At 39.8% G+C, this 15,380-nt stretch overlaps 1 protein-coding gene and 1 pseudogene across 1 annotated transcript; both read left to right on the plus strand.

The window, feature by feature from the left end:
- The first annotated feature begins 1,981 nt into the window (after window positions 1-1,981).
- Window positions 1,982-5,647, plus strand: LOC106294047 (UPF0725 protein At5g63820-like). Its single transcript, XM_013729662.1, has 6 exons — window positions 1,982-2,095; window positions 2,235-2,351; window positions 4,791-4,980; window positions 5,062-5,196; window positions 5,251-5,309; window positions 5,393-5,647. The coding sequence occupies exons 1-6, from the start codon at window positions 1,982-1,984 to the stop codon at window positions 5,618-5,620; spliced, it is 843 nt and encodes a 280-aa protein (XP_013585116.1). The 3' UTR covers window positions 5,621-5,647.
- A 1,748-nt stretch (window positions 5,648-7,395) lies between these two features.
- Window positions 7,396-14,105, plus strand: LOC106302188 (annotated as a pseudogene).
- The last annotated feature ends 1,275 nt before the right edge of the window (window positions 14,106-15,380 follow it).

Here is a 15,380-nt window from a genome sequence, read left to right on the forward strand (position 1 = left end):
AACGGTTACACTGATGCAGATTGGGCTGGTGATAAAGATTCAAGGAAATCAACATCAGGATTTGTGACTACCTTTGCAGGGGGAGCTGTTTCCTGGCAATCGAAATTACAAAAGTGTGTTGCCTTATCCACAACGGAAGCGGAGTACATCGCAGCAACGGAAGCATGCAAGGAGATGCTATGGATGAAGAACTTCTTGCTTGAGCTGGGAGTAAAGCAAGACAAGTACAACATGCTATGTGACAACCAAAGTGCTATTCACTTAGCAAAGAATCCAACGTTTCACTCTCGCTCAAAGCACATTGATATCCGACATCACTGGATCCGAGAAGTTCTGGAAGAGAAGCTCATACATCTCACAAAGGTACACACCGACGAAAACTGGTCAGACTTTATGACCAAGGTATTACCGATCAAGAAGTTTGAAGATTGCTGCAAAGGCATCGGAATGACAATGGTTTCGGGCTAAGTCGGAAAGGGGGAGATTTGTTGGTTTTTTCCTCCATTACCCCAAAACACAAAAATCATGGTCCATATTAAAAGCCCAAAAGAAGAGCACAATGAGGAAGAATTATCTAGAATTATGGAGAAGAAGAGAGAAAGTTATGGAGTAGAATAATTAATGTTAGATATTTTGAAATAAGATAATAATTTAGAGAAATCTAGAACATGTTAGAGTTTGCTTCTTCACTTGTATAAATAGGGGTGCTTAGCACCATTTGTAATCATCTAAGTAGAGAGAAAACAAAGAGAGAAAATATTTGTAAGAGAGAGTTTCCAAAAACAAAATCTTTGTAGTAAACCCTTTCCAAAATTATAAAGAGTCTTCTTCTTAAATCTCTTAGTTGTCTAAATCCCATTTTCATCTCATCGATATTGGGTAATTTTTCCCAACAGATTGTTTAACCTATGGATCCACACACCCAATAGTCAACAATGGAACACATGAATGATTTTGTGCATATATGAATTGACTACTAAACGCAAAGCAAAAGAGTTTACCACATAGCATAGTTGCTGATTTTCATCAGACAGCCATTTAGGCATTTCACCTTTGTAATAATCATTTACTGCTCCATCGTTCCACTCATAATCAGCCTCATCACTACCTTCCACCCTGCAAATGTGAGTCTCCCACCACAAATTGGGGACGTGTGTAACTTGATCATCTATATGCTTAACGCAAGTCTCGAAAGTGAGGGGAGAAGTAGGGTCGGATGGATTAACGGCGTCAAATGGTATGAAAGACTTGGTGAAGGAAAGGCGATTCTGCTCATGTATCTGAATGATAACCTGAAAATCGTAAGCTGTGCCATTCTGAAGATTGTAACAGTAAAGTGCAAGTCTAGCGCAGAGGCCTCTGTCATAATGAACACGCCATGCTTGAGGTTTTATCCTTCTACCAGCAAAGAAAGCCTAATAGTGAATTATAAAAACAAAAGTCAGGTACGTGAGAGGAGAAATGAACAAAACTCAAGATGTTACGTACGTTGGCATCTGTAACGTATGTGGACCACCCTCCATCAGCCGGATCATAGGAGGAGGAGAACGTTTGTTTATCTTCTCCGTTCTCCTTCAATAGCGCTCGGATCTACATAACCAAAGGAATATATTATAGAACCAAGCACTATAAAGAAATGATTTATAAGAAAATTCGGAGAACCTCCGTTGCGAATCGCGCATAATCAGGATCATATTCTGGCGAAGAGTCCCCCATATCACCAAACTGTATTATCTCTTCAAGCCCTAATTTTTCAGATCCCACTATAAGCTGACCGAAGGAAGAAAACAACTGGTTTGAGCGTTTGCGTGGGGACTAAAACGGTCTAAGTTTTTAATTTTTTTTTTGTTCTCCTTTTCATATATTTTAAATGACGTCGTATTGACGTAGCTAAAGCATAGAACGAAAGTATTTATTAATTTTCTCTGAAATGAGATTTGAGATAATTAGGGCAAGCTTGGCAAGAGAGTTGGAGGAGGTTATGGAGGATTTTGAGTTATTGCGAAGGGAAAAAAGAAGGCGGAAGGCTAAGCTTAAGTTCTTCTGTTTGGATGTTCCAAACGTTCCCGATTTCAATAAAGAAGGGTTGGCCGATGTAATCTCTCTTCGAATTCGTAATCATGATGTTGCTGCTTGTTATATCAGATTTTGATTACCAGGTCGTTTCAGTGGATGATCTCTTCGTGTAAAATAAAAGAAAGAAGGTTGATACTTTTCTTCGTGTTTTTTTGTAGGGTTTTGATGTGAATAACTCTTGTTATCCGTCTAGACTAGTTAAGTCTACTTGGGGCGATGACTATGACATCGCCCTTTATGGTAGACTTGGACTCCACTGCCACAATTTTCAGAAGGTATCGTTTTCATGTCTTTTTTTTTTTCCATTGCTCTGCAAAATATTATTGTTGTTGGGTAAATAAACTTTCACCTCTGTCGATCAATGTTATACAATGCGGGGGGGGAGAACAGTCTTTAAGTTTTTCTTTATTTAGGATTTTCATATACATTATTATGCTGTGTAAAACATTGGCATTAAGATTTTAGTTAAATTCATATGTAAAAAGATTGAAGATATTATACTAACATGAGTTTTCCTAATACCATTTGTTTTATATGAATTTGTTTTCCTGTTGTCAGCTAATATATTGAACATGATGAGGTGAAAAAATTATAAACCGTGTGTCGCGTTCTTTTAAAATGGATTGCATGATTTTGAGTTTTTAAAAATGGTTAAGTCACTACAAGAAAAAAGACTTTTATTAGCGGACGAAAAACGCTATCTAACGATACGATAGCGGTTTATGAAGCGTTGTATCATCGTCCGTCATAGTAGGTCAGACACATTAGATAGCGGTTTTTTGCACTGCTATCTTATTGTTATATATTATAGCGCTTCTGTGTATGCAATTAAATATTTTTTATAGTGTTTCTTTTTCGTTATTATTATCTTATTAAATAATAAAAAAAATTTTAAAAAATATATATTGAAATAGCAATTTATAAATTAAAATTGATTTATAAATTAAAATTGATTTATAATTAAAATTAATTTATTAATTAAAATTGTATTACAAAAACGAAACCCAATATTAAAAAGACCCTAAACCCAGATTAAAAAATAAACCTAAATCTAATCTTCTCAGCCGCATGTGTTGTCTTCTCCCATCCACCTTGCCGTATCCTCTTCTTCCTTGTGTGTCTTTGTCGTCTCTCTTTCTCCACCTCTCTTCTTCTTCTTGCTCGGCTTCACCTCCACCACCACCGCTAGATTCCTTTGCCATCTTAAGAATCAAATGAAAGTCTCAGAACAGAACACGTGATTCACTAATCAAATCCGAGGATACATCTTAAAAGAACAATCCAAACTTCACCTGTGTAATCCTGACATTGGCTTTCCAAAAAAAAAGGAATCATTGGATAAACATATCTGAAAACCCTAAAATCAATACCAGAAATTAAGAAAACACAGATGCTGAGAGAGAGAGTCACAACAATCGAACCTGCTTCAGGAGTTTTAAAACGTCACCGGACAAGAGGATGAGCACTGCGATGTTGCGAGGGCTTTGCTTTGACAAAACTTCATCACCACCTCGAACTCTTCACGCCTCCACTCTCCGCCGCCGTTTCAGAAATCACCCTCGCTACTAAGCACCACCATGCTCCCTCCGAGTTCGAGACCGGTGACGACAGCGACGAACTCAGACCGGTGCCATCGTCTCTTCTTCCATGGTGGTCCAACAACCAGTTGCTTTGCCCTCATTGGATTAATTGTCGATGTTGTTGCTGAAGAAAGCAAAATAAAAAGTCGTATAGGAGAAGATAAGGGAAGATAAGTGAGAAAGAGAAAGACTAAATTGTGGCCTTTGGATTACGTTGCATCAATGGCTAAGAACCGTGATCTTTAAGAAAAAAAATTAACCAATGACAGAGAAGGTTGGAGATAGACAAAAGAAAAATCCCTTAGATTAGAATCAATCAATGGTCATAAAAAGAAGCAATAAAATTGTTTTCAGATTTCTTTTTAATTGTTTTATAAATTGCCTAAATGTAAAGATTATATATTGTAATTTAACATATGAAATATAAATTTTGATTAGATTTTTGTGGTTATATGATTTTCAAAAACTGCATAATGGGGTTTTTATAATTAGTTTGTGTAAAGTGTTTTATGTTATGATTTTAGGGTTAAACATTTTGAAAGTACAAGGGTTATAGTTACTATATAAGGATTTGTGATTAAGATTTAGATTTAAAATTTGTTAGATTAATAAAATTTTAGATTTGAAATTTATATGTATTGGATGTATGGTTTATATATGTTTCATGTTAGGATTTAGGGTATAGAGTTTGATTGAGGAATTAAGGTTTGTGTGTTTGGAAGTTATATATTAAACTTAAGAAGAATAAATTTGAGTTAAAATTCAAGATTTGAAGTTATAGTATGAGAACATAAGATTTTTAAGGTTTATACTTGGAGTTTAGGGTTTAAAAACTTGTTTAGGGTTTAGATTAGATAAACCAAACATAGCGTTTTAATTATTTTGCTATTAGACATCCGCTATCATAACGTTTCCAAATATACTATTCTGTCATAGCGTTTCAAAATATACAAACGCTATCTAAAACAAACGGGTATGTCAACCATAGCAGAAAGACAAAAAACGCTATCCTCTACTGCTATCAAAACCAATATTTCTTGTAGTGAGTGTTGTTTAAATGTATTTTCCTACTTGATGTTTTGAGTGTAACCTTGATTCCCTTTTACTTATGAGTTGTTTTTTTGCTTTTGACAGGGAACAAACTTCAAGTTTGTGCGCTGGGAAAAGTTTAGTGTTATCTCCACTGCATACGACTACGTCTATGTAACTTTGGACGCCAAGGATCCTGTCTCTGATTCGGTCTTCTCTTTTCAAACCTTGTTAAACGAAGATTCTTCTTCAGACTGTCCCGTTATGTGGAGTACCTTAGCTTGCAGAATCAAATGTAAGACCGATGGATGTTTTTGTAGTGTTTATATATATATATATCGATGGGAGTTCTGGTTTATAGAGAACTCTTTTAAAGGTGACGATCGTGTGGATGATCATTGGGACGATACGGCAGTAGATGATTTCTACAAAGGTGCAATGCCCAAATGGTTGTCTGATGAAGAATTGGCACGTGACAATAAAAAGTATTATGTGGTAAGAATAAGATCATGTCCACTGTTTGAGTTAGCTTGAGGAAGGCAACTTGTCTGACATGTTAACTAAGCAGGTAATGACTGGCTACATCTATTCACCGAAATTGCGTTCTTCTCAAAAACAAATAACGTAAGTCCTTGTCCTTGAGAGAGATTCTCTGCCAAAAAAAAAAAGAAAAAAAAGAAAAGAAGTTGAACTTTTTTCTTTTGTAGGTGTTGACTGCTCCCCCGCCCTTGGAGATCGAGAATGTGGTTGTAGTAACTAAAGAAGACACAGATGAAGGCCATGAGAAGCTGAAAGCCCAAAATTCAATCTACTACGTAATTTACAAGTATAATGGTGAATCTTCAGAGTGGGCACGTGATCACAAAGCGATAATAAGGAAAACCATGGATGGGAAGCCAGGACACATGTATCTTGAAGTTGTAGCAGAAGATTGAACTGAAAGAGAAAAGACAGATAGGGATCTGCTCTTTTATAATACCTATCATTAACGCTATTACTAACTTTATCATGTTACATATATGCATTGTGTTGTGTTTGGCTTGTGTTTGACTAAAACTATTTGAACTAGAACGAGCAGGATCTATCATTATTATCGTCAAGAAGAGATTTATGTTTTCAATGCATAGTTAGTATGAGAACGAATTGCATTGGTTGTCAATACATTGTAGTATCCATGTCATCTTGGTCTAAGAATTTAAGTTCTACTATGTCAACAAGCTGCGGTGGGCTAGTCGATCACGCAAAGTGGTCGGATACTGGACTATCAAAAAAATGTCAACAAGCTGGAATCAAGGTCAGTCAATATCTCATTTGCTTCTATCCCTTAGAGTTTCTCTTCATATATTGTTTAGTTTCTAGTCTTCTTTGTTTTGAAGATGCCTAAATTACTTATCATCAGATTGCCACCAGTTGTGTATTACTAAACTACCTTCTTATCATTGTTCAGAAAGTATTGTGAACCACGTGATGATTTAGGGATTTCACACAATGAAGAGGTGAATAGAAGGCTCTATAGCGTTCAGGATCTCAACTCACCCTTATGCATGATGCTGTTTTGGTGTAAACTTTTGTTTATTTTTATCTTGCTTGGTTTCAGTTCTTGCCATGTGAGTGTTGAGTTTCCTCTGGATTCATGTTGAATCTATTTTAGTATGTTGTGTTTAATTCTTTTGAAATCTGAGATGACATTACACTTGTTTCTTTTTGTCGACTTGATTTTCCCATCCTAAAAAATTTGTGTTTATGTTAGAAAATACATGGTTTTATATTTCATGAAAGCTGTCACTGTATCACCAACAGATATTTGATTTCCAAGACTTAAAAGGATTTTAAGAAGAGGAATTTGGCGACATGACGATAACAAACCATAAAATTAAGTATATAAGCATAGTATTCAGTAGGTTATGATATTTACATATTAATTGATTTTGCCCTTCTTCAGTTTCACATCTTCTTTTTAATTAATTCTATAAGTTTAAAATTACTTATTCGAATTTCTTAAATACCTATTAAAACATAGATTTTTGTATATAATATGTTCTGAATTTGTTAAAACTACCATATACTTATAAAATTGAATACACATAGTTATAATAAGATTTTGTTCTATTCTATTTATTAAACCTTGACCCTCAAACTTTTTGGAGATTTTTACATACATAGACCACTAAATATTGAAAAAAAAAACTACTAAAGTTTTTAAAAAATGTTTTGAAGACCCCAAAATCTCAGTTCCTACCTTGGGTATGTGGACCACCCTCGATCAGCCGGATCATCATAGGAGGAGACAGTTTGTTCATCTTCTGGTTGCTCCTCTCACCTACATAATCAAAAAATATATTATAGAACCAAGCACTAGTGATATATGAAAGGAAGCGACGGCCTTAAGAAGATGATTAAGAAAATTCGGAGAACCTCCGCTGCGATTCGGGCATACTCAGGATCATAATCTGGTGACGCGTCCCTCATATCACCAAATTATCTTATCTTTTCAGATCCCTCGAGAAGCAGACCGAAGGAAGAACACAACTGTTTTGAGCGGGTGCGTGGGCTGAAAACGTTCTAAGTTTATTTTGTTTTGTACTCTTTTTCATATATTTAAAATGACTTCGTAACGACGTGGCTAAAGCATCGAATCTAACCTTTTTTTTTTTTAATGAAATGAGATTTGAGAGAATTAGGGCAAGCTTGGTCAGAGTTGGAGGAGGTTATGGAGAATTTTGAGTCATTGCGAAGGGAAAAAAGAAGGCGGAAGGCTCTGCTAAAGTTGTTCGGTTTGGATGTTGTTCCAAACCATCCCGATTTCAATAAAGAAGGGTTGGCCATTGTAATCTCTCTTCGAATTCTTTATCATGTTGTTGCTTGTATATATATGTATATCGATTTTGATTACTAGGTTCGTTTTTGGATTTTCCAGTGGATGATTTGATGATCTTTTCTATACTTTTTTCTTCGTGTTTTTGTAGGGTTTTGATGTGGATAACTGTAGCTATCCGTCTAGACTAATTAAGTCTACTTGGGGACGCTCTTTATGGTAGACTTGGACTCTACTGCCACAATTTTCAGAAGGAATCATTCTTTAAAATGGTGGATTGCATGATTTTAAGTTTTAAAAATGGTTAGGGTTTGTTTAAATGTATTTTCAACTTGATGTGTTGAGTGTTGCCTTCATTCCTTATTCTATTGTTTTTTTGCTTTGAGACAGGGAAGAAACTTCGAGTTTGTGCGCTGGGAAAAGTATGATGTTATCTCTACTGCAGACGTCCACTTCTACGTAACTTTGGACGCCAAGGATCCTGCCTCTGATTCGGTCTTCTCTTTTCAGACCTTGTTATGCGATGATTCTTCTCTAAACTGTCCCGTTATGTGGAGTACCTTAGCCTGCAGAATCAAATGTAAGAATATATCACCAATATTTGTCTTGTGTTCTGGTTTACAAAGAACTAACTGTTTACAGAGAACTCTTTTAAAGGTGACGATGCTGTGGATGATTGTTGGGACGATACGTGTAACACCCCAAAACTCAAGCCCAAAAAGTTTTTGTTGTTTAAAAGGGAAGGTCCGTTCTGCAGCCCATTAGGATTAAAACACTAGGGTTCCCTTGCCTTTCTCTTTAAATACAAGTCTCCACCTCCCTTGTCTCTCATCAGAAATTCCAGAGTGAAGCTCTGCAGAGATTCCCGGAGACAAGAAAACTCTAGCCGTCAAGACCTTCTTCTCTCTCTCCTCTCGCGCCGTCTCCCTCCCTCTTCTCTCTCCCGGCTCTCTCTCTCCTCGCCGTGAGCAGCCGCGAGTGGTGGTGGCCGTGGGGTGTTGCTGATTAAGATCATGTTCCTCTTATCTCTCTTGTCTCCTATTTCAGATCCAGATCTAGGCTAAGGTGAGGTGTTCTACCCAGATCTTGTTCATGCTCCTTTTTATTGTTGAGTGAGGAGCTAGGATTGTTTAGATCCTGATTGATGCTAGGTTGATAGATCATACTGCATAAGAACGCTCATACTGATTAAGGACTTAAAATGGATTGTCTCATGATTGATTGGTCGATGATATATTCTTGATTGTGGTTGAGAGTCAGGATGCTTAGAAATAATTAAACCTAGGATAATAGTAAACGTTAACCGGTCTGATTAGATGAATGGTAGGACATCCGTGAATGGTTGTTTAATGAATTGAGTGAGACACCGAAAACGGGTGGCGTCTTAAATGAAGGAAATACTGAGTCTAAGAAAATGAAAGGAAAACAATAAAGAAAAAGGAAAGATAACTGATTGATTAGTAAATTACTCGGGAGGGTGGAAAGAAAGATAACGCAGTGGCCGTAGCGTTTAAAAACGGCAGAGTTGCGAGGCCATAGCATCCGATAAAAATGGCAGATTAAGAATAGAGGCGCCGGTAAGATTGAGTCACGCCGAGTCTTGGCAAGAAGGGGTCGTAATACACTGCAAAGGCGGCCCGCACCCGAGGAACTGGGTGATGGGCCTACCAGGGCAGGTGACTTCACAAGAAGCAGCAAGAACAAGGGGTGGAGGGAACCGCTTTGAGCTGTGTAGGTCCTAGAGTTCTAGGATGATTGGAGTCTTAAACCGAATTATGTGAATTGAGTGATGACTGAGTTCATTACATTGCTTGACTTGATGAAATGAAACGAATGTGACAAGTTAATTAAGTTGAATCCAACTGAGTGTAGTGACTAGTCGGTTCTCGTTTCGCATTGAGCAGTATAAAGGCTCATGGGGGAGACTGGTCTAGAATCGCCTCACTGAGTAATCTTTACTCACCCCTCTTTTCCCTCCCTTTTTACAGAACCTTAAGTGGAAGTATCAATGGTAAGAAAGGAAACGCACTTGAAACTCATGGGACCAGTAACGGTACACCCGGAGATGTCAGGAAAGTAGACATGTGTGTCCTCAACCCCGCACCCAGGAACCCCGGTTGGAAATGGGGAAGGGGCGGGTGTTACAATTGGTATCAGAGCCAGGTTAAGGTCCCTTAATACTAACTTAAGGGATCAGCGTTTCCGCCATTGTTCATTTTTCCCTTATGGTTCTGTTGGACTCGTTGTAGTCAGTGTTGAAAGAGAATTCGAACAGGCAGAGGCTACGGCCGAGATCAGAACAACAAAAATTCCTCGAACCACGATGTGGTGGAGTTCTAGAGGCCCATGAAAGGGTTAACAAGGAGTTGTAAGACAAGTATACAGAGAGATCAGTTGCCTAGCACGACAGGCTAAGGAGGAATGGAAGGTTGGGCATACGAACTTGAGGTGACCCGTCTCGCCGGCAACACCGCACCACGCCGGCCGGGAAAGCCGAGGGACGAGGGCCGGATGCAAGACCGAGGCGTGTGTAGCTCCACAGAAGAGATACCTCTGCAGAAAAATAGCGATGTGTCATTCTGATGTTACAGTCAAACTCGTTTCCCATGTAAAAAAAAAAAAATTGGCGCGGGCCCCACCACATTGGCGTGGGGCCACCAGGAAAGGAAGGTGCGAAACCGAGGGTGACCATGGGGGCTGGACAAAGGGGAAAAACCAATTCTGGATTGCGGATTGAGCTAAGGACCTTCATGGGGTTATAAGGTTGACAGTAATAAGGATCATCTTGGGGTAAAAAGGTTGACAGTAATAAGGATCATCTTGGGGTAAAAAGGATCGTCTTGGGGTAAAAAGGATGATGGAGGATCATCATGGAGCGAAAAGGTGGATGCTAATAAGGACGGTGGAGGATCGCTTTGGAGCAAAATGGGATATACCAATAAGGATCTAGGATCTAGGATCTTCATGGGGTAAAAAGGTTGACGGTAATAAGGATCATCTTGGGGTAAAAATGATGATGGAGGAGCATCATGGAGCGAAAAGGCCGGTGCTAACAAGGATGTTAGAGGATCGCTTGGGGAGAAATGGGAAGCACTATTAGGGATATTGGCCCATCGTGGGGTAAAAATGGATGATAAGGACTACACCGGGATATTATTTAATGCAAATGCGCAAGCATCACTATAGACGATGTCTTCACCAGTGCATCACGAGTTCGGAGAAAGACGCTTGCGCTAGGGACCAAATGGGACGAGGGCGTACGCTCGCAAGCCCTACTGTGACGCGTGGGGTAACATGGTACCTGCCCTCTTCCCAGACGAGGAGGAAATGGGGTTCGTGGAGCAGCCGAACGCCCACATGCGGGAGACGACCGTGAGGCGTCAAGTACTAATGCCTCATTTCCAGCGGGAAACAGAGTATGGGCAGTTGTACCAAGGCCATGGGACTTTTCAGTTCGCACCTGAAGTTGAAATGACACCGCCCACGAGGGGCCGTGGGCGACCAAGGAAGTCAGGGTTGACCGGGAAAAGTCTTAGACCATTTAGGATGCAGGACAGTGTGCCAACGAGGAAACGTGGACGTCCAAGGAAGATTCCTAGCATTGATGCAGACCGCCTGAGAAGCATAACCGGAGTACGTCGGTGTGGGACACTAATGCAGGCCAAGCAAGGACCGCGCTCAGTCCAGGAGTACACTGAGGAATTCCTGGAGACAGCCGAAAGATGCAAGCCAAAGACATCGGAGGACTGGTGCCAGTGGTATATGGCAGGGCTCCGTGAGGAAATTCAGGGGAAGCTGATTGGTGTGTTGGAACCATGGGAATACGCTCTGGTGAACTGGATGGCCGGTCAAGTGAGGGAGGCAGAGCACTTACCGTCGGGTAGTAACCATCTAGAGCTCTAAGGAAGAAGTGGAAGTGGAAGAGGATATGCGGAAGACATCGATTATGGATGAAAGAACCTCGGGAGGATGTACCGAGCCGTGCAAGTGTGAGATCCTTGTTCAGATAGGGCATAAGCCTCACCTGGTCTGAGAGTACACTAAGGAGTTCTTAGACATGGCCGAGAAATGCAAGTCAAAGCCTGCGGAGGGGTAGTGCCGGTGTTATAAGGCGAGACTCCGTAGGGACATTCGAGGAGAGCTGAATGGTGCCATGGAATCTATGGAATTTGCCTTAGTGGTGAGGATGGCAGGGAAGGCGATGGCAGCAAAGGCGTGGTTGTTAAACAGGTTATTTATGTCACAAGTTCTGAACCGAAAGAGGATCCATAAGAAGATTAACAATAGAAGGATTATCTGGAACCGTCAGCTAGAGGTGTCCGAGTGTTTGGTTCTGATTCGAGGCAGAAACGCGCTTCTCCACTTTGTAGAGACTAGTTAATATTATGGGAACATCTCGTAGGAGTAGAAATTATGTTCTTCCTTATTTACTTGAGAGTTTTCGAAAGAAGATCCTTAAGAAAAATATTGTGTGCCTCCCTTGAATGTGTTTGAACTCACCTCGGGTTTTGGGATGTTAGTGTTCAAAGCGTGAAGATTGGAATTCGGGGCGAATTTCGATTAACAGGGGGATAATTGCAACACCCCAAAACTCAAGCCCAAAAAGTTTTTGTTGTTTAAAAGGGAAGGCCCGTTCTGCAGCCCATCAGGATTAAAACCCTAGGGTTCCCTTGCCTTTCTCTATAAATACAAGCCTCCAACTCCCTTGTCTCTCATCAGAAATTCCAGAGCGAAGCTCTGCAGAGATTCCGGAAACAAGAAAACCCTAGCCGTCAAGACCTTCTTCTCTCTCTCCTCTCGCGCCGTCTCCCTCCCTCTTCTCTCTCCCGGCCGGCTCTCTCTCTCCTCGCCGTGAGCAGCCGCGAGTGGTGGTGGCCGTGGGGTGTTGCTGATTCAGATCTCGTTCCTCTTATCTCTCTTGTCTCCTATTTCAGATCCAGATCTAGGCTAAGGTGATGTGTTCTACCCAGATCTTGTTCATGCTCCTTTATATTGTTGAATGAGGAGCTAGGATTGTTTAGATCCTGATTGATGCTAGGTTGATAGATCATATTGCATAAGAACGCTCATACTGATTAAGGACTTAAAATGGATTGTCTCATGATTGATTGGTCGATGATCTATTCTTGATTGTTTGTTGAGAGTCAGGATGCTTAGAAAGAATTAAACCTAGGATAATAGTAAACGTTAACCGGTCTGATTAGATGAATGGTTAGACATCCGTGAATGGTTGTTTAATGAATTGAGTGAGACACAGAAAACGGGTGGCGTCTTAATTGAAGGAGAGACTGAGTCTAAGAAAATGAAAGGAAAAGAATAAAGAAAAAGGAAAGATGACTGGTTGATTAGTAAATTACCCGGGAGGGTGGAAAGAAAAATAACGCGGGGGCCGTAGCGTTCAAAAACGGCGGAGATGCGGGGCCATAGCATCCGATAAAAATGGCAGATTAAGAATAGAGGCGCCGGTGTCACGCCGAGTCTTGGCGGGAAGGGGTCGTAATACACTGCAAAGGCGGCCCGCACCCGAGGAACTGGGTGATGGGCCTACCAGGGCAGGCGACTTCACTGGAAGCAGCAAGAACAAGGGGTGGAGGGAACCGTTTTGAGCTGTATAGGTCCTAGAGTTCTAGGATGATTGGAGTCTTAAACCGAATTATGTGAATTGAGTGATGACTGATTTCATTACATTGCTTGACTTGATGAAATGAAACGAATGTGACAAGTTAATTAAGTTGAATCCAACTGAGTGTAGTGACTACCCGATTCTCGTTTCGCATTGAGCAGTATAAAGACTCATGGGGGAGACTGGTCTAGAATCGCCTCACTGAGTAATCTTTACTCACCCTTTTTTCTCTCCCTTTTTGTAGAACGTCAAGTGGAAGTATCGATGGTAAGAAAGGAAACGCACTTGAAACTCATGGGACCAGTAACGGGACACACGGAAATGTCGGGAAAGTAGACATGTGTGTCATCAACCCCGCGCCCAGGAACCCCGGTTGGAAATGGGGAAGGGGCGGATGTTACAATACGATACGGCAGTAGATGATTGCTACAAAGATGGAATGCCCAAATGGTTGTCTGATGAAGAATTGGCGTCTGACGATAAAAAGAACTATGTGGTATGATCATTTCCACTGTTTGAATCTGCAACATCCTTTTTAGCTTGAGAAGGCAACTTGTCTGACATGCAAGTTGTAACATACATTTTTTGCTCTGTGGACCTCATCACAGGTGCAAGAATCAGAGTGGCAGAAGAATGACTGGCTACATCTATTCACGGAAATTGCGTTCTACTCAAAAACAAATAACGTAAGTCCTTGAGATTCTCTGCCAAAAAAAAAAAAAAAAGAGCTTTCTTTTGTAGGAATTGACTGCTCCCCCGCCCTTGGAGATCGAGAAGGTGGTTGTAGTAACTAAAGAAGACACAGAAGAAGGCCATGAGAAGCTGAAAGCCCATAATGCAATCTTCTACGTGAGTTACAAGTATAATGGTGAATCTTCAGAGTGGGCACGTGATCACAAAGCAGTTATAAGGAAAACCATGGATCGGAAGCCAGGACACATATATCTTGAAGTTGTAGCAGCAGAGTGAACTGAAGAAGAAGAAAAGACAGATAAGGATCTGCTCTTTTATAATACCTATCATTAACGCTATTACTAACTTTATCATGTTACATATATGCACTATGTAGTGTTTGGCTTGTGTTTGACTAAAAATATTTGAACTAGAACAAGCAGGATCTATTATTATTATCGTCAAGGAGAGATTTATGTTTGCAATGCATAATTAGTATGAGAACGAATTGCATAGGTTGTCAATACATTGTAGGATACATGTCATCAAGGTCTAACAATTTAAGGTCATTTGCTTCTATCCCTGAGAGTTTCTCTTCATATTTTGTTTAGTTTATAGTCTGCTCTGTTTTGAAGATGCCTAAATTACTTATCATCAGATTGCCACCAGATGTGTATCACAAAACTACCTTCTTATCATTGTTCAGAAAGTATTGTGAACCACATAATGATTTAGGGATTTCACACAATGAAGAGGTGAAAAGAAGGCTTTATAGCCATCTTAAACCGCTTATTTATCCCTTTTCAAATGAGTCTTCAGGATCTCAACTAACCCTCATGCATGATGCTGTTTTGGTGTAAACTTTTGTTTATTTTTATCTTGCTTGCTTCAGTTCTTGCCATGTGAGTGTTGCGTTTCCTTTGGATTCATGTTAAATCTATTTTAGTACGTTGTGTTTATTTCTTTTGAAACCTAAGAGACATTACACTTGTTTCTTTTTAGGGCTTTTTGCAGAATTGACCTATAACTTAAAGTCAAACACAAAACTAACTTTTTTTTTTTTTTAAATTGGTTTTGCCTCATTCACCCCACAAGTTCATATAATTTACGAAAATGCCATCAATTTTTTTTTCTTTTTTTTCGAAAATGACATTTTTACTCTCTCACCCTCATCATCTTCAAGTAATTACAAGATTGCCATTGTCATCAATACCACAACCACCATGAACAACCAATTTGAAGCTCTTAATGCTCCCAAAATCGATTTACCCTTCTTCTTTTTCCATTCTTGTGAACTAAACACAACATATCTCTCACTTTCTCTCCACAATGAGCTAAAAAAACCCAAGATTTTGATTCTAAATTTTTTATGGTTCATAGAGTCATAGAAGCTAACGATTCTGGGTGGGTTACTTTCGTTTGTGATTCTGTGTGCTTGGAGAAGCCTTATGTATGCTAAGGAACTTATCTCACCAATTTAAGGTATGACATCGAGTTTTTTTCCAGATCTGTTCGTCAGACGACTTACTTGGGAAGTCGTCTGCCTGTAGACAACTTACCTGGAAGTCGTCTGGTCAATGCAGAG

The sequence above is a fragment of the Brassica oleracea genome, chromosome C1 (assembly GCF_000695525.1).
Source record: "Brassica oleracea var. oleracea cultivar TO1000 chromosome C1, BOL, whole genome shotgun sequence".
NCBI lineage: Eukaryota > Viridiplantae > Streptophyta > Magnoliopsida > Brassicales > Brassicaceae > Brassica > Brassica oleracea.

What these genes read in the sequence shown, in the direction of transcription:
- LOC106294047 (XM_013729662.1), top strand. Translation starts at nt 1,982, where the DNA reads ATGGAGGATTTTGAGTTATTGCGAAGGGAAAAAAGAAGGCGGAAGGCT. An exon ending in ATAAAGAAGGGTTGGCCGAT is followed by an intron (nt 2,096 to 2,234) that starts GTAATCTCTCTT and finishes GTTTTTTTGTAG; the next exon opens with GGTTTTGATGTGAATAACTC. An exon ending in CTTAGCTTGCAGAATCAAAT is followed by an intron (nt 4,981 to 5,061) that starts GTAAGACCGATG and finishes ACTCTTTTAAAG; the next exon opens with GTGACGATCGTGTGGATGAT.